The sequence below is a fragment of the Rhinopithecus roxellana genome, chromosome 4 (genome assembly GCF_007565055.1).
Source record: "Rhinopithecus roxellana isolate Shanxi Qingling chromosome 4, ASM756505v1, whole genome shotgun sequence".
NCBI classification, from domain to species: domain Eukaryota; kingdom Metazoa; phylum Chordata; class Mammalia; order Primates; family Cercopithecidae; genus Rhinopithecus; species Rhinopithecus roxellana.
The window spans coordinates 26,643,173-26,670,310 of NC_044552.1; the positions used below are offsets into that span (position 1 = coordinate 26,643,173).

Consider the following 27,138-nt stretch of genomic DNA (forward strand, 5'->3'; position numbering starts at 1 on the left):
GCACTGGAAATAGTCAAAATGGGTGGAGAGGAGTCAGCATGGCTGGGCTTCACCAATCAGAGAAATCATAGAGCTGACATTCTCTGTTGCTGGGTAAAGAGAATGCTGGAAGGTGCTGGGGAAGAGATGGGAGAATTTTAGGTACCAGCGTGGTCAAGAGAGCTCCAGTTCACAGTCCATTTTCAGAATTAGAGAAAGAGACGTGAAAAGATAAGTCACACCTTCTTCTGATGGCAAATGTTTCCCATTATGTTCCTTCTCCCCACCCCCACCCCCATCCCAGGGAGTCAGATGATCTTTGATGGTTTTTGGTCACTATATTTTAAATCATGTTTTATGTTATGTTGTCAAGTTTACAAAAATATTCTGCTGATAATTAAGAATGAATGCTCTAATAAAATATGTAATTAATCTTTCTTTCAGGTCTACCTCCCTGAGATATCTACTTTTAATTTAATCATTTCTGCAGAAGTGTTATAATTTCTATTTAGAGGTTTTAATTAACTCGAATGAAGTTGATCTTTAAGTATTTATCTATTCCTGGTTACCTTTGTTAGTGAAATTTCTAGATAACTTTTATTATTCAGATATCTTAGTATTTGACTTTTCCTGGTGTTTAAACAGGTATTTATCTTTAAATTACTAGTCATGTTATTTCATTTTCATCTAATAATACCCAGGACAGCATTACCTATGGTAACAATGTGCACCCATATTTTGATCTTGTTTTTGAGAAGGGTTTCTCTAATGCTTTTCTGTTACAGGTAATGTTCATTTTTTAATTTTATATTGTCTTTACCACATTTAAGAAAATACTTTTCTAGTCTCATTTTAAATATTTCAATTTTGAGCTATTTCTTCGACACTCATAGAGAAGATCACAAAACATTTACTATTTAATGTAATGATGAAGTACATAAATTACATTAATATTTTTTCTTATTTGTGGTAGCCTTACCTTGCATAAATAACAATTACTAACAGATTAGCACATGAGAGATGCTGTTATTAGTGCTTTGTATGCATTACCTCATTTAAACCTCACATTACACCTGAGGGAGGTATTATTAATGTCTACTGTAAAATTAAATTACCTGAGACATCGAGGAATTAAGTATCTGTCTAATTATCTATGGCAGATAAATGACAAGGAGAAGAGTCCCAACCAGGCAGTTACTAAAAACCTGAGCTTTTCTCCACAATCCTTTCCTGGCCCCTCAATCCTACTGGACACCTTCTACTACATACTTATTTTCTTCTCTTGCATTTTACATGCTAGCCTTCTATTTACATTTTAATATCGATTTAAAGAAATGATGCCAATTTGATTCTTCTTTGAAATTAGAATTGGTGGTCCAACAGGATCACATTCACAAGTGTCTAAAGTAAGAAGTAATGTTCTTTGGCAGCTTGTAAAAATATTCACTATAAACAAAATAGAATCAGATGCTTTGAAGGAGGTGGGGTCTTTGATGATTCTTTTTTCACTTTCTTCCTTATTTACTAGTCAATTTATATTCTCTATGGGCTTTATTTTTCCAAAGCAATTTCAGATCTATCAATCTCATTTGATCTTAAGAGCTTTGCTATAAGGCAAGTTCTATCATCTCCATATTGAAGACAAGGAATCGAAGTCCAAAAGAGGCAGTGTCCTTAAAGCTGCATACTTACATGGTAGGGTGAGTGGTGTGTTCATGCTCCTGGTGTAAGGTCCCTAGACTGTGCCCTGCTAACCCTGATGAGAGTCCTGTGGAAAAACCTGGTATCTCCTGCACATCGCAGGACTCACAGACTTCTGGGAGAAAGTAAATATGAATGGGTGCTAATCTTAAACACACCCTTGGACAAAGACAAGACAGACAGACTCCAGTCCTCATTTGAGTTCTGGGATGGATACTCTAATCCCTCTAAACCATGCCACTGACTGACCTTTTACACACTGAGATAGCATTTCTTCCACACCAGGCCATGTCCTGTGAGTGTGTGAGGTGTGGCAGAATTGGAGAAAAGATAATCCCCGTAGATGGCCAGCAGAATATTTGAGATCACCGTCAGAGCAAAGAAAACACATCATCTCCCCCAACTTCATGACTTACTTGACTGCTTAAAATGGGTGTCACCATCCTCCATCTGTCATCTTAACTGCATCACAGGTTTTATATTTTCAGACCTTTCACACTAACTGTCTGCCCAGTGAGTGATGACTCATACAAAGCTCAGTGCCCATTGGTTATTTTCTCAGACTCTGTCCAATCCCAGGGTCACAGAAGACTACTTGGGTTCATAGTCTCTAATATTTCAGACAGGAGCCCCCTTTAGTGAGTCCTTCTTTTCCTGACTGCAGCTCTTTTCATTTTGCCATCCTTTTCCAGCTCCATGATGGTTCTGGAGGTTTCTGCAGCCCCCGGGACAGTGGGTCTGATGGCGTTACTGATGGTACTGCTCACATCTGTGGTCCAGGGCAGGGCCACTCCAGGTAAGAGAAGAGCTGCCATTCCTGGAGGGTCTGGTTCAGGGAACAATTCCTTGGGGACTTTCTCTTTAAGGGATCAAATTCTGAGACAGGCTGCAGGGGCTCCCGCCCTAAGGCAGTGTCCTCCCTTCCCAGCTAGAGAAGAGGTTCATCCCGTATAGAATAGCTTGCTACCCTACAGGCCTATTCTCTCTCCAAGGACATGGGTACAGCAAACAGAGAGAGGTGCCCAGTGGTCAGTATGCTTGTCTTTGGGAAAATGGGGCCAAGAGGTCCAGGATAAACTTGATGGACAATGTTTACAGAGAGAGAGGCTGGCAAGTACAGGCTCCTGGGCGTGCTCACATCTGCATCCAGCCTGGAGGGGACTCAGGCAGAGAGCCTTAAGCTGGAGTGTCCAGGCTCTGAGGATCACTGAGGATTCAGTGCTCACAGAGAATGCCTCTCATTCCCCACGGTGGAGCAGGAGCCCATGCCCCTTGGGCAATGAAGGCAAAATGGGAGGGCAGGTTGGGGACAGTTTCTAGCCCCTGAAGGCATTCTCATTAAAGGTACTTCTCCCAGCCTCCCCAGAACTTGGTGAGAGTACTAGAGTGGGTTGAGACTTGTAGGAAGAATGAGATGAGGTTGTGTGGGTGTGTAACAGGGATTGAGTGCAGGTTATCAGATAGCCGAGGAAGCAGTAACTAAGTGAAAAATATCTTCTTCCTGCTACCTCCCTGTGGCTGGTGTAATATTATGGCATCTATGATCCATTGTTTTTCTCTCAGGATACTCTCAGGATATTTCTAGTCCAAATTTACACCAACACTCTGAGAGGAAGGACTGCAAAGTAGGTGCCTTAGCTTTCCACTGACTTCCACCTTTCCTGCTTACACCCTTCCTCCTATACCCCTCCACACACCTCCTAGGACACACCTAGAAGGTACTGACATCATGTCACCTCCTTATCTTTCAGGGTAGCAAGGTTGGAATCTCCTGAATACAGCCCCTCAAACCCTAAAACCTCCTATCTATTACCTTGGGTTCATTGTCCGGGAAGGGAAGGAGAACTGAACTTGTAGTCACAGAGGGGTGCTGAGAACTAACCAGTAGGAAGGCTTAGCCCTGGGAACTGCAGAGGGGTGAGGCTGGGGAGAGAGGAGGTTGGAGCAGCACTGGTGACACTGAACAGTGTCCAGCAGAAGGTGAGGGGATGCAGCGCCCCCATCCCACAGGCAGAGCTGTCATGTGGGATGAGGGACAGTGTTGGGAGCCACCAAGGTAACCCAGAGGTGGGAGAGCGGAAGGGGGCATGTGACGCTGGACAGTGGACAGGAGGAGGGGCAAAGGCTAGGTTGAGGTTTGTAGGGGGAATGAGATGAGGCAGTGGAGCCATATGACAGGGACTGAGGGTGTGTTACCGGAGCTCCCTGCGTAGAATGAATGTTCAATCAAAACCTGCTGGAGGGAGAGCTGGAGCCATAGGGGAGTAGGTAGAGAGGGCAGGGCCAATTCCACAATGCCCTGCATGCTCTTACAACTCCACACACATCCCAAACTTCAAACAGGGCACAAGACGAGGAGCCAGGCTGTGGCTTAAAGAGGCTGAGGGAGGAAAGCTTGGCTGAGACAACCCGTAGGGAGCTAGAGGTTTTTACTATCTCCTGTTCTGAGTGAGAGATGAATTCATTCAGATCAGTGGTTTCAAATTGTGCTCTGGGCAACTCAATTGTTAAGAAACAGGGTAAAGTTTCTTATATACAAAAAAAAAAAAAAAAAAACCATGAAAATATCAAATTATACCATAAAACCCCTCATCGCTTATATCTACTTGGCAGGTAAAATTCCATTTCAAAAGTTAAATGTATTTAAAAAATTACCTAAGACTGGGTAAATAAAACAAGAATTAAATGTTGCAAAGAAAAAACTCAAAATTCTTATTCTTGAGTGAAAAAATGTTCTCTTACTGGTGAATAAGGAGGAGAAACAAAGACTAACAAATGAAAATGGGAGAATCCACACTCAGAGCGGGCAACTGAGCAGGGAGGGGAGGGTCGATGGCAGAGGAGGAGGAATCTGGGCTCAAGGAGCTTGGGGGCGCTGGGCCTGGAAGTTTACGGGGCTGGGGCCCAAGGCACCGGGAGAAGAGGCAGGTCAGGATATCTGAGTCAAGGCCTGGGATCTTGCCTTAGCAATGACACTGGAGACTAAAGGTGGACTCGATGGTGCCCTTGAGCCCTGCCCCACCCCATCTCCACTGTCCTCTGCAACCAGCTGTGCAGCTTCTGTGAGGGGTAAGGTTAATAAACTGGAGAAGTTAATTTGTGGAGCATGAAACAGATGAGCAGGACAATCACGGCACCTAAATTTCCCCAATGTGCCCAAGAACAGAGCAGGCCTGAAGAGACTCAAACAGAAACAAACATGTGCGGCGTCACTGATACTTCTTTGTAGACACACACCTGCCAGCCACTGCTCATGGCGCTCCCTAGGAAGAACAGCATGTGGGAAAGGCTGCCAAAGTTCTTTATGTAAAAATTACATCAATGCTGTCTTCCTCAGCGCTGCCTATGCAGCTGGCAGCCATCTCTTCCTCCGCATCATGGCCTCCCTCAGACTCCTCATGAAGCCCAAGATCCTCAAAAACAGCATCAAGAAGTTCATGCGGCGCCACTCAGACTGAAATTTCAAAATTAAGTGTAACTGGTGGAAACCCAGAGGTCTTGACAACAGGGTTCATGGAAGGTTCAGGGGCCAGATCTTGATGCCCAGCATTGCTTATGGGATCAACAACAACAACAAAAACACATGCTGCCCAGTGGCTTCCAGAAGTTTCTGGTCCACAACATCAAGGAGCTGAAAGTGCTGCTGATGTGCCGCAAATCTTACTGTGCTGAGATCACTCACAAGGTTTCCTCCAAGAACTGCACAGCCATCGTGGAAAGAGTCGCCCAGCCGGCCATCAGAGTCACCAACCCCAATGCCAGGGCGCACAGTGAAGAAAATGAGTGGAAAGTTCATGTCCACGTTTTGTGTTTAAATAAAACCATAAAAACCGCCAAAAAAAAAAATTACACCAATGTCTCTAAACCCAAAGGACTCCAGCCCCACAGGTCCCTGGTTGTTGTGGTGATTTTCATTGTTTAAAATATTTTCGACATCTTTTGATACCAAGTCTTTCTGCAGCCATGTTTGCAAATTAACTTTCAGGCTACAGTCTTTCTTATACCAAAGTTGAAGAAAGTTTTAAGAAATATATTTCTACATTTCCTAAATGCAAAACAACAGGAGCAGGTTGAGGAATTCTCAGAAACTGGTAGAGAAGAGAGAGCGTCTAGCTGTGGAAAAGAGAAAGAAGGAAGGGAGGGCTTCCTGGAGGAGGCGGCATTTGAACCAGGACTGACATCAGTATGGAAACGTCAGGTAGGGAGTTGAGTAGGGTGAGCAGCTCCGCCCTCCACATCCCCAGCTCCTCCCGCCCCTGGTTTTTCTCCCAGGGACCCCAAGTGAAACATCTCCCCCTCTTCCTCCAGCCACCAGCAGAAGGGACTGTCTTCCCCTCAGTGTTCGCCCCTCCCTAGTGATCACTCGGTTCCCCTGAGCAGTGAGTCTCATTCTTTTCAGTAAATTCTCTCTCTGCGTGGTGAGAAAACAGGCCTGGAGAGGCTCTGCGACCTGCTTAGGACCACAGAACTCGGTACTAGGAAAACTACTATTTTAAAATCCAGCCCTGAGTGGGAAGATTTGGGAAGAATCGTTAATATTGAGAGAGAGGGGGAGAAACAGGATTAGGTGAGAGTGGCGCCCCCGCTCATGTCCGCCCCCTTCCCGCAGAGAATTACCTGTACCAGGTACGGCAGGAATGCTATGCATTTAACGGGACACAGCGCTACCTGGAGAGACACATCTACAATCGGGAAGAGCACGTGCGCTTCGACAGCGACGTGGGGGAGTTCCAGGCGGTGACAGAGCTGGGGCGGCCTGATGCGGAGTACTGGAACAGCCAGAAGGACGAAATGGAGGAGATACGGGCAGTGGCGGACACGATGTGCAGACACAACTACGAACTGGACGAGGCCGTGACCCTGCAGCGCCGAGGTGAGTGAGGGCTTTGGGCCGGGAGTCCCAGGGCAGCCGCGGGGGCCCGTGCCCAGGGCGCAGAAGCAGCCGGGCCAGCCTAAAGGACCTTAGTGCCAGGCGGAAAGGGGACTTTGGGCTGGGGATTCATGGGGGAGCCCATCTGGAGCATGTCAGGAGAGCGAGCGTGCGGACCGGGACTGGGCTGAGAGTGGAGTGAGGAGGATTGGAGCAGAGAGACCCCCGGGACTTCATCAGGTTTGGCAGCTGACTGCATGTGGGGTGAGGGGAAAGGAGGCCACAGGAGAGCTTGCAGGGGTGTGGTGTGGAGATGGAGGTGGAGATGACACAGCAGGCCAGGCAGAGAAGAAACCTGCAGGGAGACCCCTGGGTTTCAGATGCTTGAGGGGCCAGATGGATGGTCTGAGGGGAAGGTAAACAGAAGGGTCTGCAGCCAGGGAGGAGACTGGGCTACATGAGACCACCCAGGGAGAGGGACCCCGGGGAGGAGCAAAGGGCTGGATCCTGGCAACTGGACAGTTGTGATTTGGCCAAGACAGAAAAGTCTGTGAAAGAGACCAAAAAAACAAAACAAAACAAAACAAAAACAAACAAACAAACAAACAAAAAAAACAAGTGCAGTGTGAGGAGAGGCCCTCAGAGAAGAGTCCTGGAAGTTGAGGGGAGGGGACCTCAGCAGCGTAGTGGACAGAGGTGCCAGTGACTTGGAAAGGTCAGAAAACAGAAGACGGAAAGTGGGTTTGGAAATCAGGGACACCTGGGGAGAGCAGGTTGACTGCGGTGGTGGGAGCTGGAATGGGAAGGGGTGGATGAGGCTGAGTATGGCACATCCTTCTCGGGGCTGAGATGGATTTTATTTGTCTTGGGCTCTCCATGGCTGGCAGAGGGCAGTGTCTGAGCTCATTCATCCTTTCCTTCAGGAAGTCTGGGTGTAAAGGGATGGAGAGAGGTGAGGTGTGTGCAGTAAGAGGATTTCTTAAGGATGAGACACGAGGGCCTTGGAGCTTTGGCTTCCTCCTGTGAACTTGTGGGGTGGGGAGCCTGGTGCACCAACCTGAGGCACCTGAGAGAGCAGCATCAGGGCGTGGGGTTGAGCCTTGGGGCTTTTTCCTAGAGACAGGAAGAAAAGAAGGGAGGAGGAGGAGGAAGCTGGGGAGATCACATCTTTGATTTCCTTGTTCCTGGAAAGTGAAAGGAAGTGCACCTGCTAGGAGTGAGAAGGTGGGGATGAGGTGAGTGACATGAGCTTAGGAAAGTTGCTGAGGTAATGGTTGAGAGAGGTGCCCAAAGAAAACTAATGCAATTGGCAAAAACTGTTACTAAGACTTTGTAGAGGCACAAATCAGCTACATGGCAGTAATCAGCTGCCAGATTGCAGAGAGCCCTGATGCCAGCCTAAGGAGTGTGGGTTTCTCCTCTAGACCTGCAGGTCCCCAACCTCACTGCTCAGAAGACTCTCCTGGAGACCCTCTGTGATGCACAGATCCCCAGACTCACTGCCCCGAGACTCAGATTTCCTGGGTGGGGAGGTCTGGGGATCTGTTTGTAATCAGCTCTCTAGAGGTGCCCATGTAGCCAGATAAGTATTGTCAGAACACCGAAGATTTTTGAAAATTGAAAAAGACAAGGTTGGAGCTGTGTCTTCAGAACACTACTAAGGATGCTGGGTAGAGGAGGGACCAGAGGCAGGCAGATGAGGTAGAAACTGCTATTATTTGTCAGGGAAATTGCAAATTCACGCCTTCACGTGAATTAGAACAGGGAAAACACAGAGGCAGGGGAGAGGTGGAATGGGGAGGAAAGGAGTCATGGCAATTCCAATGTGGATGCCCACCCAAATCTAGAAGTAATTGAGCAAATGTTTTCTGGGCATTAGAGAAGGCAACTAGAACAAACAGGAATCTTTGCCTTGGTGAAATGTATTCGAACTGGGTCAGAAATGAGGCCACTGGGTATCAAGCCTTAGCTCCAGCGCCCCCTGGAGGTTGCTGATGTGCTCCAGGCTGACCTGCTCCTGTCAAAGAATATTGAGCAAGATGCCTCTCATGGAATGTTCTAGGACCTTAAAACAGACACTCAAGTACTCCTCCTGATTTCATGGTTCCCAGGAGCTCTATGGGGAAGAAATTGTACATAATTCACAACTGAGATTTAGACATGGGTTGAATAGTCTAGTGGACGTTGAGTTTACAGAGGTGATGAAGTATTGAGACACAGGTGCCCCTGAAATAAACTCACATTGAGGGAAGAGGCTGGCAATGTGGATCAGTCTGTGAACAAGGCAAAAATACAATAGGGAGTGAGGGTTGTGGGTCAGTTCAAGACGGTGCTTTCACCTGGCCCAGCCCCATGTCAGGGTATTTTTGTTCTCCGGAAGTAGAAAGGAAAGAACTGAGTGATTAGGCACCTAGAAGACTAATTTGAGACACTCCTCTTGATGAGCTGTTCTCTAGGGGATTCCTCTGAATGAGCTGTTCTCTATTGGATTTCCCTGAATGAGCTGTTCTCTAGGGGCACTTGACCCTTTTCTGTGTTTGTTTGTTTGTTTGTTTGTTTGTTTGTTTGTTTGTTTGTTTTTGAGACGGAGTCTCGCTCTGTCGCCCAGGCTGGAGTGCAGTGGCCGGATCTCAGCTCACTGCAAGCTCCGCCTCCCGGGTTCACGCCATTCTCCTGCCTCAGCCTCCCGAGTAGCTGTGACTACAGGCGCCCGCCACCTCATCCGGCTAGTCTTTTGTATTTTTTAGTAGAGACGGGGTTTCACCGTGTTAGCCAGTCTGTGTTTGTTTTTTGTTTTGTATTTGTGTTTGTTTTTGAGACAGGTTCTCACTCTGTCTCCCAGGCAGGAGTGCTGTGGCACCATCATGGCTCACTGCAGCCTCAACCTCCTGGGCTCAAGTGATCCTCCTGCCTCAGCCTCCCATGTAGCTAGCACTACAGATACAGGTACCACCATGTCAGGTTAATTTACTTTTCTTTTTAGAGATGGATTCTCACTATGTTGCCCAGGCTGGTCTTGAAACCCTGGGCTCAAGTGCTCCTCACGCTGCAGCCCCCCAAAGTGCTAAGATTATAGGCATGACCACCCTGCCTGGCCTTTTCTGCCTTCTGAGGAGGAAAAAGGTACTGGTGGCAGAGATCCAAAAGAAAAGTTGCAGGTGGCAGTTGTGGAAATCGACCTGAGAACAACAGAACAAGCTGGGGCACAAATGCAGAGATGCAGAGGGAGGCAACACCTGGTCATCTGTGAAACCTTCACGGGACCTGAAGACACAGCACAGAGGAGGAACTTAGAAAGCACGGGATTTCTACTACTCTAGCATGTAGGAGCTCAGGATATTCTGTAAATATGAAGATTTTGAGTTTTTGTAGGTGAGGTAAAAAAATACATAGGTTATTTACAGAATAAGACATGTCAAGCTCTCTTCATTTTCTTTGAATTTTCATGCAATAAAGTTATTAGATTAACAGGCCACCATAATTCCATTGTCTGTATATCTTAATTTCAAGATATTATTTGAGTAAATTTTGCATCCTTTGTATCAAGATAGAACTTTGAAAAGATAGGTAATTTCACAGTTGGTTAAATATTCTTCGCCCAAATTACTTTGGTTAAAATTTCTCCTAAATGCACTACAGAGTGCAAACTGTCTCCCTGCCATTCCCCTATATGCTTACTAATTATTATTTTTTTCAAGATCATGCATGCTCTACTTGAAGGTCTGTTTCTATCTTTTCAGTGCTACCCTTACCCACTACACTAATCACATTATTCCTATTTTCAACATCTAGGATCAATTACATAGTGAACATGCCTAAGAAATAATGATCTGGCCAGATGCAGTGGCTCAGGCCTGTAATCCCAGCACTTTGAGAGGCCGAGCGGGCAGATCCCTTGAGGTCAGGAGTGCTCCTAGAGAACCAGCCTGACCAACATGGAGAAACCTTGTCTCTACTGATATTACAAAAATTAACCAGGTGTGGTGGCAGGCACCTATAATCCCAGCTATTCGGGAGGCTGAGGAAGGAGAATTGCTTGAACCCAGGAGCTGGAGGTTGCAGTGAGCCAATATTGCGCCACTGCACTCCAGACTGGGCAACAGAGCAAGACTCCATCTCAGCAAAAAGAAAGAATGAAAGAAAGAAAGAGCAAGATTATGCCTCAAAAAAGGAAGGAAGGAAGGAAGGAAGGAAGGAAGGAAGGAAGGAAGGAAGGAAGGAAGGAAGGAAGGAAGGAAGGAAGGAAGGAAGGAAGGAAGGAAGGATGGAAGGGAGGGAGGGAGGGAGGGAGGGAGGGACAAAATCAAATGCTATTTCATTATTTTTCTTCTCCACTCCTAGTCCAGCCAAGGGTGAACATCGCCCCCTCCAAGAAGGGGCCCTCACAGCACCACAACCTGCTCGTCTGCCACGTGACAGATTTCTACCCAGGCAGCATTCAAGTCCGATGGTTCCTGAATGGACAGGAGGAAACAGCTGGGGTCGTGTCCACCAACCTGATCCGTAATGGAGACTGGACCTTCCAGATCCTGGTGATGTTGGAAATGACCCCCCAGCAGGGAGACGTCTACACCTGCCAAGTGGAGCACCCCAGCCTGGACAGTCCTGTCACCGTGGAGTGGAGTGAGTTAGTCTTTGATGACCTTCTAGAGCCCACCTCTGAAGAGCAGGGACTCTCTGGCTCTGGGGTTCACTCATCTTGTCTTCTGCGTCTATACCCTGTGGCCATGTCCAGCGCCATCTTTCTTCTATACTGGCTCCTGAGCGTAGTTTCAAGCTGGGGCAATGGACACTTGCCTGACCCTGGCCTAGGGGTCCTAAGGATTCATGTTCCCCCACTTGTCAGAGAATCTAAGGACAGACACCTTCCTGAAGTGACCTCACACATAGGAACGGATCTCTTCCTTCAGCATTGTAACCTCTTCTCAGACATTTTGAGAGGCAACTTCCAGAATCAGCATTTGCCACTTGGTTGAGATCACACCCCTGTTCCAGATATGAGGGTGGCTCTTTCTGAATTTCCTCTTAAGCAAGCTTTTCCCCCGGCACTGTCCTCGTCCTGATATTCTGCATCAGGCTCCAGAATCTCACACAGGACGTGAGTAGGCATGCAGCTGGTGAAGGTGACACTAAACCTGGGTCTGTCCTTCCCAGAGGCACAGTCTGATTCTGCCCGGAGTAAGACGCTGACGGGAGCCGGGGGCTTCGTGCTGGGGCTCATCATCTGTGGAGTGGGCATCTTCATGCACAGGAGGAGGAAGAAAGGTGAGAAGGCCTGCAGGGTGAGCGGGACTTACTTTCCCCTGGCATATTCACACTTACTCCATGATGAGGGGTTCAGACAGAAAAGAAAAGTCAGAAAGCTCTAGAGGCCACTGAAATCAGATAGTCGGGGAACAAACATGACCTATAGCGAGAGAGGTATCCCAGGCTGGGATCTTAATGCAGCCAGATGCATGAGGTCCCAAGTACTCAGGCTCCTGCGAGGTGTCCATTGAGTGATGGGCAATGGAATTTGGTGGGATGGAAATGTTTCTCGAATTATCTGAGGTGGTTTCAATGGCTGAATATATAACCTTTCCTCTTTCATTTCAGTTCAACGAGGATCCGTATAAACAGGTAATATTCCTGCTTTGATTTCCTTGTGGGGTGGGTTACAGGAGGATATGAGTCCTTTCTGTGCAATGTGACACTGAGGCTCCTCTAGGAAGAGAATCTCAGGCCTGAACCCCTCTTTCAACCTCAGCCTTCGGGTGAGTGGGGAAAGAGCATTGCAGGGCTCCATTGCTGAAGGAAGCAGAGATCAACTCTGTTCTTTATCAACCTGAGACTCAGCCTCTCACCATAATTTTTCTCTCTTGGACTTAAAGAAAGGAGGCCCGCAACCTGGGATAACTTGTCCTTTACCCCCACAGGGTTCCTGACCTCACTGAAAAGACTAATGTGCCTTAGAACAAGCATTTGCTGTGTTTCGTTAGCACCTGATTCGAGGACAGACCTCCAGCTTCCCAAGAGGATACTGCTGCCAAGAAGTTGCTCTGAAGTCAGTTTCTATCGTTTTGCTCTTTGATCCAAAGTACTGTTTCTCTCACTGGGCCTCCAACCATGTTCCCTTCTTCTTAGCACCACAAATAATCAAAATCCAACATGAGTGTTTTCCTTTAAAAATATGCACCAAATCATCTCTCGTCACTTTTCTCTGAGGGTTTTAGTAAACAGTAGAAGTTAATAAAGAAGTTCATTTCGGTTTACGTGTAGGAAAGAAGAGAACCATGAAAATGGGGATGTGTTAACTATTGTATAATGAGGCCTGTTAGACATGGCACTCTTCTGAATTGACTGTATTTCAGTGAGCTGCCCCCAAATCGAGTTTAGTGCCTTCATCCATTTAGCTCTCAGACCACTATTCTTAGCTATTCCATGATGAGCGGACTGCAAATCTGCCTGATAGGACCCATATTCACACAGCACTAATTCACCATATACCTTACTAAGAGGATGTTTTATCATTACTATTAAAAAGTTAAATTAATATCAGAATTTAAAATTATAAATTTTATAAATCTAATACACTTTAACCATTTTCTTTGCATGCCATCACAAATACTACTTAACCAAATATGACTTGCCTTTCGAATGCATCCAGTAGACGTCATTTGTCATCTAAGTTTGCATTCATCCGCCAGCCTAGACCTCCTGTCTTCATTTTCATACAGACAGAAATGTCTCCGCACTAGGGAAAGAGCAAAGAAATACGTGTAGCACTCTTCTTCAAACACTGGCCTTTTTTTTTTTTTTTTTTTTAACAATCCAACATTGTTATGTGTTTTGCATCTCATATTGATACCTTTCAGTCAAGGTAGAGGACATGTTTGTTGTAAACTTTCTTTTTTGTGTAGAGGATGGATTCTTCACTCCTGATACACATAAGCAGCGCACAGCAGCTCTCTGATACATCCAGTTGATGCATTCAGTCTCCCTGGCTTCTTACAAGCATCTTCTGGGCCTTGTGTGTCCCTGGGCGCCTGTCCCTGGTCAATTCCCAAAAACTACTGTGCTCCTCTTGCCCACCTCCCCTTGCAAATAATATCCACCATCTAGGGACCGGCTGCCTCCAATTCCAAGAGAGGTGGGGCTGAAGGTACAGACTGGGCTTCACTGGCACAGATATAAGTAAATATAGCTGGAGTCCACAGAGAGGATGGACTAAGTGAGGGAGTCAGGAAAGAGAAGCCACCCATAAGGATAACAAATTATGTCTCATATAGTCCTCTTAACCTAGGGAATAGGACACAATCATTTTTTCTTTTTAAAACATCCTTATCCCTGCTCAGCCTTGTTTCCTCAAAAACTGTAAAGGAAAATGCTATTGACTTGTTTTTGTGTAGTAATTTCAGCTGTCACATAATGGGGTAATGAGGCCAGTATATCGTAAATAAATGAGGACCCTTTATCTGTCTTATTTTCACTTTGGCTTCAACAGGAAACTTGTGAGAAACCTTTGCAGCAGAAAATTAATATGATTTTAATCCAGGGATTCAATGATGGAAGGAGGTCATGAGAATAGCAGAAAGTCTTCAAATCGAGATGACTATGAAATCCTCAGACCCAGAGCACATAAATCCTACCCTCAGAGCCACTGAGCAGTCAACATTCCAAACTATATCCCATCAGAGTCGTTCTCTTTCATGCTTGTCACCTGTACCCACGTTACAGGTTAGGGCAGTACCCAGAGTGGAGTGAACAATCTCTGGACTAACACCCGGCAGGATCAGAAACTGAGGGATCTGCACCCACATTGCAGGAACAGGTTATGTGCTCCTAGGGAACTGACGGTATAAGGAGATAAGGAAAGGCCCTGCAGTCACACAAGGAAGTCATCAGACATGTCTCACTGTGACATATGCAGGTGTTTATGAAACTCTGGGATTTCTAAGGAAGAATGCAGTGCAGAGAGAGGTCCCGGAGGAGACAAGAGCTGAGAGACCATCCAAATTGGGGACCACCTTGTCACTAGACTTCAAATTTTCAATATTTATAGTGTTTTCTGAGAGTCAGGCCCTTTGCTGAGTACTATGTGCAGCAGGATCAAAGGCAGCCAGGAGGCAGAGGAGTCTTGAGGTACATCAGTCATTGGGGCTGAAGAGCAGAGATTCAAAGGAAAGCTGGAACTGGAGCTTTAAAGGAGAGCTGAAGCTGGTGACTCCCCTGTGTCAGCCTCTGACTCAGAAAGATGGAATGCAGTAGAACACACCCCGTGGGCTTACTCCCAGCTGAGTGTTGTATCCCCCACCCCCTTCCACCTGGTCCCTTCATTTTCTACCCCTCACAGTCCCCTAAGGAGAAGGTGGTCCACCCAACAGATGATGCACCCCCAGATGGTGATCAAGGGAGACCCTAAGGAGAAGTCATTTCATCCTCCCTTTGTGCCCATTTGTCAAGTAGCAGTGAGGCCAAGCCAGGGGATGGTGAAAGAGGCAGGAGGTGGGAGTTGGGCATTGGCTGTGAAGATGCTCTTTAAAGGGGTTCTAATAACCACTTGCTACCAGACCAGTGAACACTTACCACAGTTGATGCCTTTTGAGCACGTCACATTGTAAACTGTCCCTGAAAGTCCTGTGTACTTGGCTTATGGGATGAAACATCCTCCTAGTCCTCTTGTCCCTCAGCTTCTTTGAAGTCTCATTGAGCACCTTCCCTTCAATTCCTTTTACACAGTAAGAATAGGATCAGCTGTGCTAAAGTAACAAATACCCAGATATCCAGGTTTGGCTCATGCTACACATCCAAAGTAAGTTGTCCGGGAAGCTCTGCTCATCATCTTACTCAGGAAGCCAGGCTGACAGGTTTTCTCCTGCACATCTGCTCCCAGAACCTCCCCAGAAGAATGAAGGGAACCTAAGAAATCATTCACTGGCTCTTAATGATCCCTCCTAGAAAGAACACACTTCTCGCATTTCATTTTCCAATGTAAATCACATGGGTGCATCTAACTTCGAATGAGTGGGAATCCTTGAAGGTGAAAAACATTTAAGAAGTACGTATTAAATAAATAATAAAATACTTCTACAAGAGATACTTATGGAGGACCTACTGTGTACCAGAAGCAATGCTAGTCATTATGGGTATAAGCAGCCTTTGGCTACTGAAAAGTTTACAAACTACCTGCTGGCCTAAAGAGAGGTGCGGGATGCTGGCAACAGTCTATTTCTTCACCCAGGTACTAGTTACACAGGTGGTTGCAGTGACAGTCATTCAATGTACACTCCATTGGTTTGTGTGTTTCTTCCAAATGTCCCCTAGTTCACAATAAAAGGGGCTTAAAAAGGGAAATAAAGGAGGATTTGGGAATTTTAAGCAAAAGCAAGAAGCTACTGATTCAAGCACAAATACTGAGCTTTGATAACAGTTGGAATAAGAAACAATAGCTGAGATAAGAAGTAGGACTTTTGCAACTGAAGTGTAATTAATAAACAAAAAGCTAGACTGAGAAACTGCTCCAAGGACAATATGATAGAGTAAACAATAGAAAATGTAAAAGAAAAGTGAAGAGAAATGAAGGATAGAAACAGACATCTGACATCTTGATAACTAGACATCTAGAAAGTCAGGGAAATAGGCTGGGCGCAGGGGCTTATGCCTGTAATCCCAGCACTTTGGGAGGCCGAGGTGGGCGGATCATGAGGTCAGGAGATTGAGACCATCCTGGCTAACATGGTGAAACCCCATCTCTACTAAAAATACAAAAACTTAGCCGGGCGTGGTGGCGGGCGCCTGTAGTCCCAGATACTCGGGAGGCTGGGGCAGGAGAATGACGTGAACCCAGGAGGCAGAGCTTGCAGTGAGCCGAGATCACGCCACTGCACTCCAGCCTGGCCAACAGAGCGAGACTCTGTCTCAAAATAAAATTAAAAAGTCCGGAAAATAGTAGAGGGAGAGGAAATAACTGAAAACATAATAGATGTTTAGTCTTTATAGAAAGATGAAATAAGTTCGTTCAAAATGTTGCATAGAATGTCAGACTGTTAAACATTTTAGGGAAAACTGACTAAAAACAAATAAACTAATTAAATTACGAGGATGGAAAAGTAGAAAAACAGCAGAAAGAAAATATATGTAAGCAATAAGGACAAGGGCTGAATTCAATGAAATATAAAAATAGGGAAGACAAACAAAATCAAATTTTGAGGCAACGAAAACTTAATGAGACCTCTGGCAAGATTCCTAAGGAAAATACAGGAGATTCAGAATGAAAAGGGGAAATCATTATATGTATACACATTTTAAAATACAAAATCTTACAACCAACTCTATACCTATAAATTTGAAAACCTAGATAAGATGGATACTTTTCTATAAAGATATAAAGGTCAAAACTACAGGAAGAAATAGAAAACTAAACTAGAGTTGGGAATATCAATTAAATAGTCATGGCAAGCAAAGAATCGCCTTCCAAAGGGCCCTGTCCTGATAATATTCCAGTTGGGGGCGTCCTCCCACATTTCCAAGAGCAGATCATGGCTCTTACATGTCTGCTTTTAGAACATAGAATGGAACAGAGTTTTTGAAATCATTTTATGAGATTGGTTGATTCATATATCCAGAGCCAGCTAAGAATAGTCCAAGAGAAGGGAATTATGGATTAATTTTACTCACGTCACCGAATTCAACAATACATTATAAAAACAATGAGTTTTGACCAATTTAGATTTATTTTAGGAATGCAATGATTCTTCAGTGTCAGAAAATATATAAAGTTGTTAACACATTAGTGGACTCCACAAAATTCATATTAATTTAAACTGAATTTAGCTCAAGACATAGACAGAATGTAATCAATTTCCATGACATGGTAAAGAAACTGAACCAAAAATCTGTAGCATATATATTTATGAAGAAATTAGGTGCATTCCCTTTGAGATTGTGCAAAAGATAAGATGTCCTTTGTTGCTGGAAATGTTTAACATAGAATTGGAGGTTCTGAACATCACTGTGCACACAGAAGAAAATCAGGGCTGTGAAAAATGTAGGAAGACAGATAGTGGCTGCAGATGATACAATCTATATACTGGACAAGACTGCAGCCACTGCAGGCCCAAAGCCTGGGTTCAGATCCAAGCTCTGCACTTTAAAACTGTGTGATCTTCTGTAATCCCAGCACTTTGGGAGGCCGAGACGGGTGGATCACAAGGTCAGGAGATCGAGACCATCCTGGCTAACACGGTGAAACCCCGTCTCTACTAAAAAATACAAAAAAAAACTAGCTGGGCGAGGTGGTGGGCGCCTGTAGTCACAGCTACTCGGGAGGCTGAGGCAGGAGAATGGCGTGAACCCAGTGAACCCAGGAGGCGGAGCTTGCAGTGAGCTGAGATCCGACCACTGCACTCCAGCCTGGGCGACAGAGCAAGACTCCGTCTCCAAAAAAAAAAAAAAAATACTGTGTGACCTTCACCTCTCCTGGTATCTTATTCCCCCTCTGTAACATAAAATAAACAAGAACCAACATCCACATGTAAATAAGTGAACACATGAGAAACACTTAGAATAGTGCCTGGAACATAGTAAGCAACTCAACGAACATCATTTCTCATTACATTTGTTATTTTTCATTACTTTTGTTAATGTTTTTATCCAGCCTAGTGACTCTAAAACATCAGTGCTCGAAGAATCTCTGCTGAAGTGTTTCTCTTTCCCATTCTTCACCCCAACTTGTTACCTCGTCTTTTCCACTGCGTCCCCAATACACCTCTGGGATGACTCAGAGGAGCCCCTGGACTCAGGGATGCTGTCAGATCGCTTGGTCTTTGAGACGATGGTGCCATTGAGGACCCTGGCCAGGCCCACCACCAGACCCAGGGCACAGACCAGCGTCTCCACAGTCTCAGGCACCTGGATCAGTCCCTGGGCCTCTGGTGCACCAAGGGAAGACAGAGTTACAAGGTGCAGAGAGCAGGGACTGACCTCGGGTGTTGGAGATGCTGGGTATTCGAAACCATGAGATGGTAAAGTTTGGATAGGTGATCATAAAACATGGGATTGAGGAAAGCAGGTGCTGAGGGGTGATGGGTCCAGGAAATAAAGGTGGTGCTAAAGCCGTGGTGGCAGAGGGAGGGCGCTCCATACCCCAGTGCCTGAGAAGCGGCTGGTGCAGGCCCCAATGCTCCCCCTGGCGGCTACAGATGTCCTCGGCCGTGGAAAGGAGGGTCAGGTAGGGGAACCTGTAGAATCTGAGTTCCTTGGTGGGCAGGAAGATGGTCTCAGCAATATCCTCAATGATCAGCTCCCCATTGCGCAAACACGTGATGTTCAGCGCCGGCGGAAAGAACCTGTCAACGTGGCAAATGAGGGTGTTGGACTGACCCAGCTCCACAGGCTCCTTGGGAAACACAGTCACGTCGGGAGGCTCTGAAAGGGGATAGGACCCAAGGAGCCTACTGCCATTGGCTGAGTCTCAAAGGTTCCACCACCCCTATACACTAGATTAGGGGCCACCTTTCCCAGGCCCATCCTCCTGCTCCCGCAGGACTCCCGGACAGGGTTACAGCTTCTCATGCTCCTGACCTGGACCCCTCAGCCCAGCCTTTCTCTTGAGTAAGAAGAAAACGCCTCCTCCTCTGCTGCCCTAAGCACCCAGCTGTGTGTATCCAACACTACTTACTCGTGGGGTGGGCTCCTTCATGAGTGGGCATATGGGTCTCTTGTTCTCTGTGTGGCAGAGCGGCCCTCCCATCCCTCCAGTTGGGCTATAGAGCAACAGGCAGCTATAGGCAGTGCCATTTGTTACCCGTGCCTGTTTGGATCCTTGGATCCGAGTGTTCAAGTTCTTCCTTGCCATGACAATGTCATCAACACCCCTCTGAGCATCACAGTCAAATAAACTCTGGCAGATGCCAGACCATCTCCTTATCCAGGTTCACACAGAACTCATCATCCTTATCCAATTCATACATATACTCCCCAGAAGGACTTTGTTTCTACACAAACTACAAACTACATACACCTGGTCTGCTGCATGAAGGGGAAGACGATGGAGAATGGGTGAATATGTAGGAAGCTACACAGAATGCAGGAAGCAAGCAAGGAACAGGAATGTTATTAGAAACACGAAGGAATAACACAGAAAATGAGAAATGCAAAATGAATGAGAAGAAAAGCAGTGGGAAGAAATAGAGACAGAAATGACCCATGGATGATTTAGGTGGTTTCTCTTGTCCCCGAAGACTTACACATCTGTCACACCCATATAATAATGATAATATTGAACACAATCAGAAAATATTAGTTGAACATCTACCATGTGTTCATCTTACTCATTGACTCCTCAAACCCTTATGTAGAAGAAATTATTTTACATATCAGGGAACTGACCACAGAGGTAAAGAAACTTGCTCAGGTCACCAACTCCTGGTAGAAACAATACTGACTTGTCCTCCTACCCCACTCCCATGGGATCTCAGAACTCCTACACTACCAGCCATGAAAAATTACTGATATAGCCACAGAGCAAGGCAGGGAAGTGGGAGGATGGAAGAAAATTTTTTCAGAGGAAGAAAAAGTAGTGAAGGACATGAAAAGACCTCCACAGTCTTAGTGCTATTTATCGACTTCTAGTTACCTTCTTACTTTTAGAATAGAAGCAGTGCCTTATGTAATTTTGTCCACAACACTTTCATTTTAAGCATAATAAATGTAAAAAGTATTATCGTTCACATAACATTCACCAAATTTTCTTGTTTAATATATGTTTTCAAGTGTAGTTTCACCTAAAAATAAAAGTTGTTGTATTTGAAATACCTACAGGATAGTATCTTAGTTTTACCTGATGTATAAGAAGCAGCAAAAGGTTGAAAACAAAGTGTATTCTTTTTTTTTTTTTTGAGATGGAATCTCGCCCTGTTGCCCAGGGTTGGGTGCAGTGGCGCGATCTGGGCTCACTGCAAGCTCTGCCTCCTGAGTTCACGCCATTCTCCTGCCTCAGCCTCCCGAGTAGCTGGGACTACAGGCGCCTGCCACCACACCCGGCTAATTTTTTTTGTATTTTTAGTAGAGGCGGGATTTCACTGTGTTAGTCAGTATGATCTCAATCTCCTGACCTCATGATCCACCTGCCTCGGCCTCCCAAAGGGCTGGAATTATAGGCGTGAGCCACCGCGCCAGGCCCAAAGTGTATTCTTATTACAGTAAAAAAAGAAAAAAATGAGAGAATTTGGGCATGAGAACAGAAGAGGAAGTGAAGTGAAACAACACAGAATGGTTGACGGTCCCTAAGCGAGGATTGCCCCTCCCAGCTCAGCATGGGGAGGGCCAGGCCTCTCCTTGGATGCATCCAGTGACAGCAGGTTCAGTGTCACACATGGACGATGAGAGTCTCCCACTGAATTTAGGGTCTAGAGAATTACTCAGCCACTGAAAAAAAGCCCAAGAAAAAAAGAAAAATAAAAACATGGCTTACACACTAGGCTTAGGTTATTTTATTTTTATTATACTCACAAAATCTGAATACTAAAGGTCTGTGCATTTTGAAGAAAACTATCCTCTTCAAATGTTGATTTTCATTCAGTCAAATAAATGGTATTGTGAACTCTTACTCTCCAGGCCCTAAGGATGTAACTCAGAAGACATAGACCTTGCCCTGAAGCTGTTTGAAATCCCAAACCAAAGAGACAAAGAAAAAAGAATTGCTACTTGTGTAGTTTGATCACCACTGAGTATCACATGTATACACAGGTGCTACTCAGGAGCATGAAGAGGGCATTAAAATCAAAATAAGATTTAGGGAAAGTTCCTAGGGACAGTGTTCACCTGAGGTTAGCAAAGCAGAGAAAGGTGAAAATGGCATTTCCAGCAGGAGAAGCAGGTTCAAGAGCAGAGAGACATGAAGTTGCAAGGAGAACTGCACTGTAACCTCTCTTGTGTGCTGACAGCAGGTGTTTGCATTTTATGCCACAGGACATGGGAAGCTGTGAAGCATCTTAAGCAGGACAGTAACATGATGAGATTTGTGTTTGGAGAGGGCAGCAAGAAGGATGGGTTGGAGGAGGCTGGTTTGAAAGCGAGATCAATAGGACTCTTCAGCCATCAGGTGGGAAGTCATGAGGCTGTAGGCAGGGGCAGGAACATGGGGTGAGGAGGACAACAGATCAGTTTGAACCGCAGTAATGAAACGAGAAGCCACAGGAATCACTAAATCATGTGCCAGAAGTAGGGATATGATGGAGTCTAGAATAACCAGGCAACATGGAGATTTGTGGCATCAGTGACTGCAAAGGTGATGAATGATGAAGTGATCAAGAAAAGATAAAATGTTCTGTTTGGGACATGCTGAATTGGAACTTCTGTGGGGCCAAATGGAGTTGATTTGAGGGCAGTGAAGTAAGTGGATGGATTCCAGGCTACACTAAGTTAGTGACATAGACTAGAAGGAGGCTTCTGGTAGGTGAAGTTCTAAATGTGAATGAGGTCACCCAAGAAAAGTACATAAAGTCAGAATAGCAAGGGTCTGAGTGTGTGGTCCCACATCCTGGCAAAGACAGACATGAGAGGCTGAAAAGGACTAGAAAGGAGGAAAACGAAGAGGAAGTGGGTTCATAAAAGACAATAGACAGGAGAAAAGTTCCAGGAAAGAGGAGAGGACGCATCTCAAATATACAAATGACACATGAGATAGAGACAGAGCAGGGACTGCTGCTTTGGGTTGTATAAAGGTCATTAGTTGCCACCCTGAGAGCAGTACCAGAGATGCAGGGAAGGAAAGGGAGAATGCAGTGGGTTGAGGATTGAATGAAATGGGAGAAAGTTACTAATGGGTTGGGCATGGTGGTCCACCCCTGTAATGTCAATGCTTTGAGAGGCCAAGACAGGAGGATTGCTTGAGGCCAGGAGTTTGAGACTGGCCTAGGAAACACAGGGAGACTCCATCTCTAAGAGAATATTCTTTCGTAATTAGTTAAGTGTGGCAGCAGACACCTGTAGTCCCAGCTATCCAAGAGGATGAGGCAGGAGGATGGATTGAGTCTGGGAGTTCAAGGTTGCAGTGAGCTGTGATCAAGCCATTGCACTCCAGCCTGGGTGACAGAGCAAGACCCTGTTGAAAGAAAGAATGAAAAAAAGAAAGAGAGAAAGATAGAGAAAGAAAAGAAAAACCCTACATTGCAGACTACTATTTGAAAACATTGACCGCTACACTTTAAGAGAGAAAGAGAATCTCAGAGGATGCTGAGTCCTGGCTCTTCATTCTTCCACACTAGGACATGGGGAAATGATATATTTATGAATGTCTTTGAGCCTCAGTCTTTTCATTTCTAAAATGGACTCAATAAATGCCTTCCTGAAAACAGTGTTGTGAGGAAGGACACTGTGCTCATGGATTCATTCACATCTTACTCATTTCCTCAGCAGTCCTTCAAGGAAAAACAATGATTATAATAACTTTCCTTTTCATAGTTGAACAATGAGAGGTTACTAAACAAATGAGAGGTTGCTAAACTTGTCCAAGGCCACAAAGCTGGTCAGAGGACATCCTTCCTGTGCTGCCCACACAGCCTTCCTTCTATCCTGTAGTACTTACGTGTTCATAATACAATCTGTTCTAAAAAGTGGATGATTTATTTCACATCAGAGGCTTTCGAGCTCTATCCTAGGATGTTCAGACATTTGTACAGTGTGTAGTATTTCCACATACTCATAGAAAATCCAGTTTGAGGCATCCCTGTGTAAAATATACTTGCTTTGTCAATTAGCCAACTGGAGGAAAGCCAGTTGTTTTCAAAAGAAAAAATTCAAACCACTCTTCAGGAACAACAGAAATGAGTCTTGGGTGAAAAAGCGGGTTAGGGAAACCCACCAGCCCAACCAGAAGTGGAGTCAGACATGGTTGAGCAGAACAGGGATGGCAAATAAAAATTTGTCATTTTTATGACAAATTTATGTCATTTTTATTAAGTTTTTGGTTATGAGAAAAATAAAATTTATAAGAGTTAAGGTTTTTACATCCATGTAACCATCTGTATTGCCTTTAAACTCTTTTTCATGATCCCTCTTGGTTAAATGAATAACTATTATTTTACAATGACCTGTGCTTCTGTTTTGATCAAATATTTTGAGTCTTAGGCCAGGCGCTGTGGCTCACACCTGTAATCTCACACTTTGAGAGGACAGACGGGTGGGTCTCCTGAAGTCAGGGGCTGAAGACTAACTGGGCCAACATGGTGAAACCCCAACTGTACTACAGATACAAAAAGTAGCCAGGCATGGTGATGGGCACCTGTAATCCCAGTTACTCAGGAGGTTGAGGCAGGAGAATAATTTGAACCTGGGAGACAGAGGCTGCAGTGAGCCAATATCTGTTCACTGCACTTCAGTCTGGGCAACAAGAGTGAAACTCCATCTCAAAAAATGAATAAATAAATATATACATGTATATAGATAGATAGATTGAGAGAGAGGGAGATAGAAAGACAGTCTTTAACATCTTTCACAGTTGGCCTCTGAATTACATCCTAAATTAAGTCTCTGGCTTAGTCTTACTGTTGGGCTTATGAAAGTTATAAAAGTAATCACTCTAAGGTTTTAGAATCCTTTTACAGCTTCCAGTCAGACCGTGGACTCCAGTATCACCACCTCCAGCCCCTTGAAATAGGTTCTTATCAAGTGCCATTAACTAATCCTTGTGCTATTAAGGTACAGGGCTTTGACACTTGGGGACACATATCTTATCTCAGGAAGGCACTGAATCCTGCCAGTATCTGATACCAAACCCGTTAGCCAAAGCCTCATCTTTAGACCTGGGCAAAGGTGACAGTCAAAGTAAACACCTTTCATGAGACACAAGGACAGGCCTGTATTCATAAACATTAAGATTAATTTAAATGTTTGGCTACCTATAGGCCTCCTTTTCCCTCGTTCTTAGAACTAGGTAAGGCTCATGACCTTTTTGTTTAAGACACTGTTAATTCCTTATGTTCACCTCCAAAATCTGAAATTATTCAATCTCTCCAAACCCACAGGGTATCAAGTTAGATTGTAAAGCTTTGTCTTGAGGGCTAAGATTAATTCCAACCCTCCAAATCAAGGACAGGCACATAGATGCCTCAACAGCTGAACAAAACACTTGTGTTTTATGTAACTAATTGCCACAAGCCAAGATTACAGTAGCTCAATGCATAGAATTTATAAATAAATCAATATTGTAACCTTGCCTCTTAGCTTTGTTTTTTGGCTCTCATGTTTCTTAAAAGGGATTTGAAGGTTAATGAGTACCTACCCACCTCCATTCCCCCTCCGACCCACAATGTTTAATTGCCTATAAGTCTTTTAACTTAAGGTCCCTTGGCCATAGGAGTTTCAAGAAGGGACATTACAGACGTGGGGCAGGTAACACACCACCCTGGCATCAATATGGGACAAATTAAAAGCTTGACAATCAATACTGCCACTGGCATACCTTGAGAAAAAGGGGGACTCTAAGCTTAAATAAATAAATAAATAAATAAAATTCTAAGTCCCCCACCCCAGCCAAATGGATCCCCATCTTGGCCAAAGGGAATTAAAACAAACAAAAAACCACCTGAAAAACTAGTTCAGGCAATGATGAGAAGCTGGGGGAGCAGACACCCATTTCTATACCTTCTCCCTCTTGAAACCCAGGCACAACTGACAGCATTAACATTAAAATGAATGAAGCATTCTTATCAGTTCTGGGAATGGTGGAAACCCTCCTGAAATCCAAGTTCCCAGATGCCAGCCAGGGAGATTATTGTAAGCAGGTCTTTCAAAGCATAACAGTCATGTTAGGACAGATATGTTAACTCATTTCTACATGGGGGTTCCTGGGGTTTCATTTTGTTTTCCTTGAGTATTTTTCCCCTACACTCAGATCCCTTGGGGCACTGCACCACATGGCCCTCCCAGGGAATGTGAAGATGAAGGTTGAAGCAGGGCAGGATGGGGCCAGAGAGTGGGAGTTCATGGGGAGGAGAAAGGTGAGGAGAGGGAAGAGAAAGGAGGAAGGCAGCTAGAAAGGGGGAGAGTTGGACAGGTCAAAGGGTCATGTCAGGGTCAAAAGCCAGGGAGTGGCCTCCATGGGTCTAGGAATGCCAGGTGGGCCTTTGGGGCCGACGAGACCTCGAGTTTTCTACATTCAGCATGAGGAGAGAACACAGAATGAATGGATAAAAATGTATCCCTTTAGTGTCCATGTCCCTCTCCTGGTTTCCCCAGAGCTCTCCCCCAGTTCCACCCCCTGGACATTCACTAACTCTCCAGGCAGCCCTCAAGGCCCAATCTCCCCATCATCTCCCTGGAGGAAGAGGACATGGTGAAGCTGCTGTGCCTTCTAGACCTCCCCTGCACCCACCCCTACACTTACCACTACACTTACCCTCTCTCCATCCTCACCAGGCTGCCCAAGAAGACCCTGGGCACCAGTATCACCCTGCAAAATGATTGAACTGATAAGAGGGGCTTCAGAGCCCCCAACACAGGCAGACACTGACCGTCTGCACTTAGCCGACCCATTACATTCACTGAGCTCCTGCCAAGCCTCCAGCCTCCCTTCCACAACTCCCCTCTCTCCCACAGAAGATCCACCCCAATCACAATACCCATCCCCTACTGTACTCACCATATATCCCTTCTCTCCAAGGAGCCCTGGGCGTCCATCAACACCTCGATCACCCTAGAAGGAGGAGGGGCAGCGAGAGTGAGGACACAGCCCTATCCAAGCCCACCCCCCACTATTGTACCCTGCGTGGGGTGGGGCTGATCCTGGGAGAGCATGGGGAACTAGGTCATCTCCAGGCAACAAATGAGTCCCAGGGTGAGCTGTAGGCTACAGACCTCAGGGAGGGGCCCAAGCCTGTTACCTTCATTCCAGGTTGTCTAGGCATTTCTCAAGCTCCATTAGCGCCTGCCTGGCCCTAGGAGTGCAAGGGAAGTGTCAGAGCAAGCAGGGGCACAGTCCTCCACACTGCAGGTCCCGTCTCCCAACAATACTCATCCACCTCTGGAGTACTTACCCTTCAACCAGCCTTTGCCAGCAGGGCCTATTAGGCCCTGAGGTCCTCTGGGTCCCTGGTGAGAGGAGACATGGGGTGGAGTTAGGAGGCGTAGGTAGGGGAGTGGGGGAGACTGAGCTGGGGAGCAGATATAGGGGCACAGTGGAGGAGGGTGGTCACTTGAGGTCCTAGGTCTCCAGACTCTCCTTTGAGGCCAGGGCTCCAAGGTCTCTCCTTGGGAGACAAAAGAGAAGATAGCTATGATGAAGGACACACCCAACAGTGACCTCAGGGTGTTCCCCAAAAGAAGCCCCTTTCCTATCCACACCCCACACACAAATAAAGCATCCTCCACTTGAGCACCCCGTTCACTCACCAAGGGTCCAAGGCACCCTGTGTATCCCATGGGGCCAGGGGGTCCACCGAGTGCCAGCCAGGGCAGCAGGGGGAGCTAGGGCAGCAGGGGGACAGCAGAGCTGAGGGAGAAGCAGTGGGAACTTTCAGCCACAGCACCCTCCAAATTCACCCTCCCTCTGCTGATACTAGTCCACTGCCCTGGATTCTCCCCAACCTCCCTATAAACTCCAAACCAAT

General features: G+C 45.8%; 1 protein-coding gene and 1 pseudogene across 1 annotated transcript; both read left to right on the forward strand.

Annotated features, from left to right (window-relative positions):
* Positions 1-2,265: 2,265 nt before the first annotated feature.
* LOC104657986 (HLA class II histocompatibility antigen, DP beta 1 chain) lies at positions 2,266-12,815 on the forward strand. The gene is made up of 6 exons (XM_010357877.2): positions 2,266-2,476; positions 6,290-6,553; positions 10,892-11,173; positions 11,705-11,815; positions 12,146-12,169; positions 12,466-12,815. The coding sequence occupies exons 1-5, from the start codon at positions 2,377-2,379 to the stop codon at positions 12,163-12,165; spliced, it is 777 nt and encodes a 258-aa protein (XP_010356179.1). The 5' UTR covers positions 2,266-2,376; the 3' UTR covers positions 12,166-12,169; positions 12,466-12,815.
* LOC115896907 lies at positions 5,058-5,602 on the forward strand (annotated as a pseudogene).
* Positions 12,816-27,138: the final 14,323 nt, after the last annotated feature.

Excerpts from the sequence above, each read along its gene's own strand:
- LOC104657986 (XM_010357877.2), top strand. The coding sequence starts at position 2,377 with ATGATGGTTCTGGAGGTTTCTGCAGCCCCCGGGACAGTGGGTCTGATG. Across the intron at positions 2,477-6,289 it reads CCAGGGCAGGGCCACTCCAG|AGAATTACCTGTACCAGGTA; the intron begins GTAAGAGAAGAG and ends CCCTTCCCGCAG. Across the intron at positions 11,174-11,704 it reads TCCTGTCACCGTGGAGTGGA|AGGCACAGTCTGATTCTGCC; the intron begins GTGAGTTAGTCT and ends TGTCCTTCCCAG.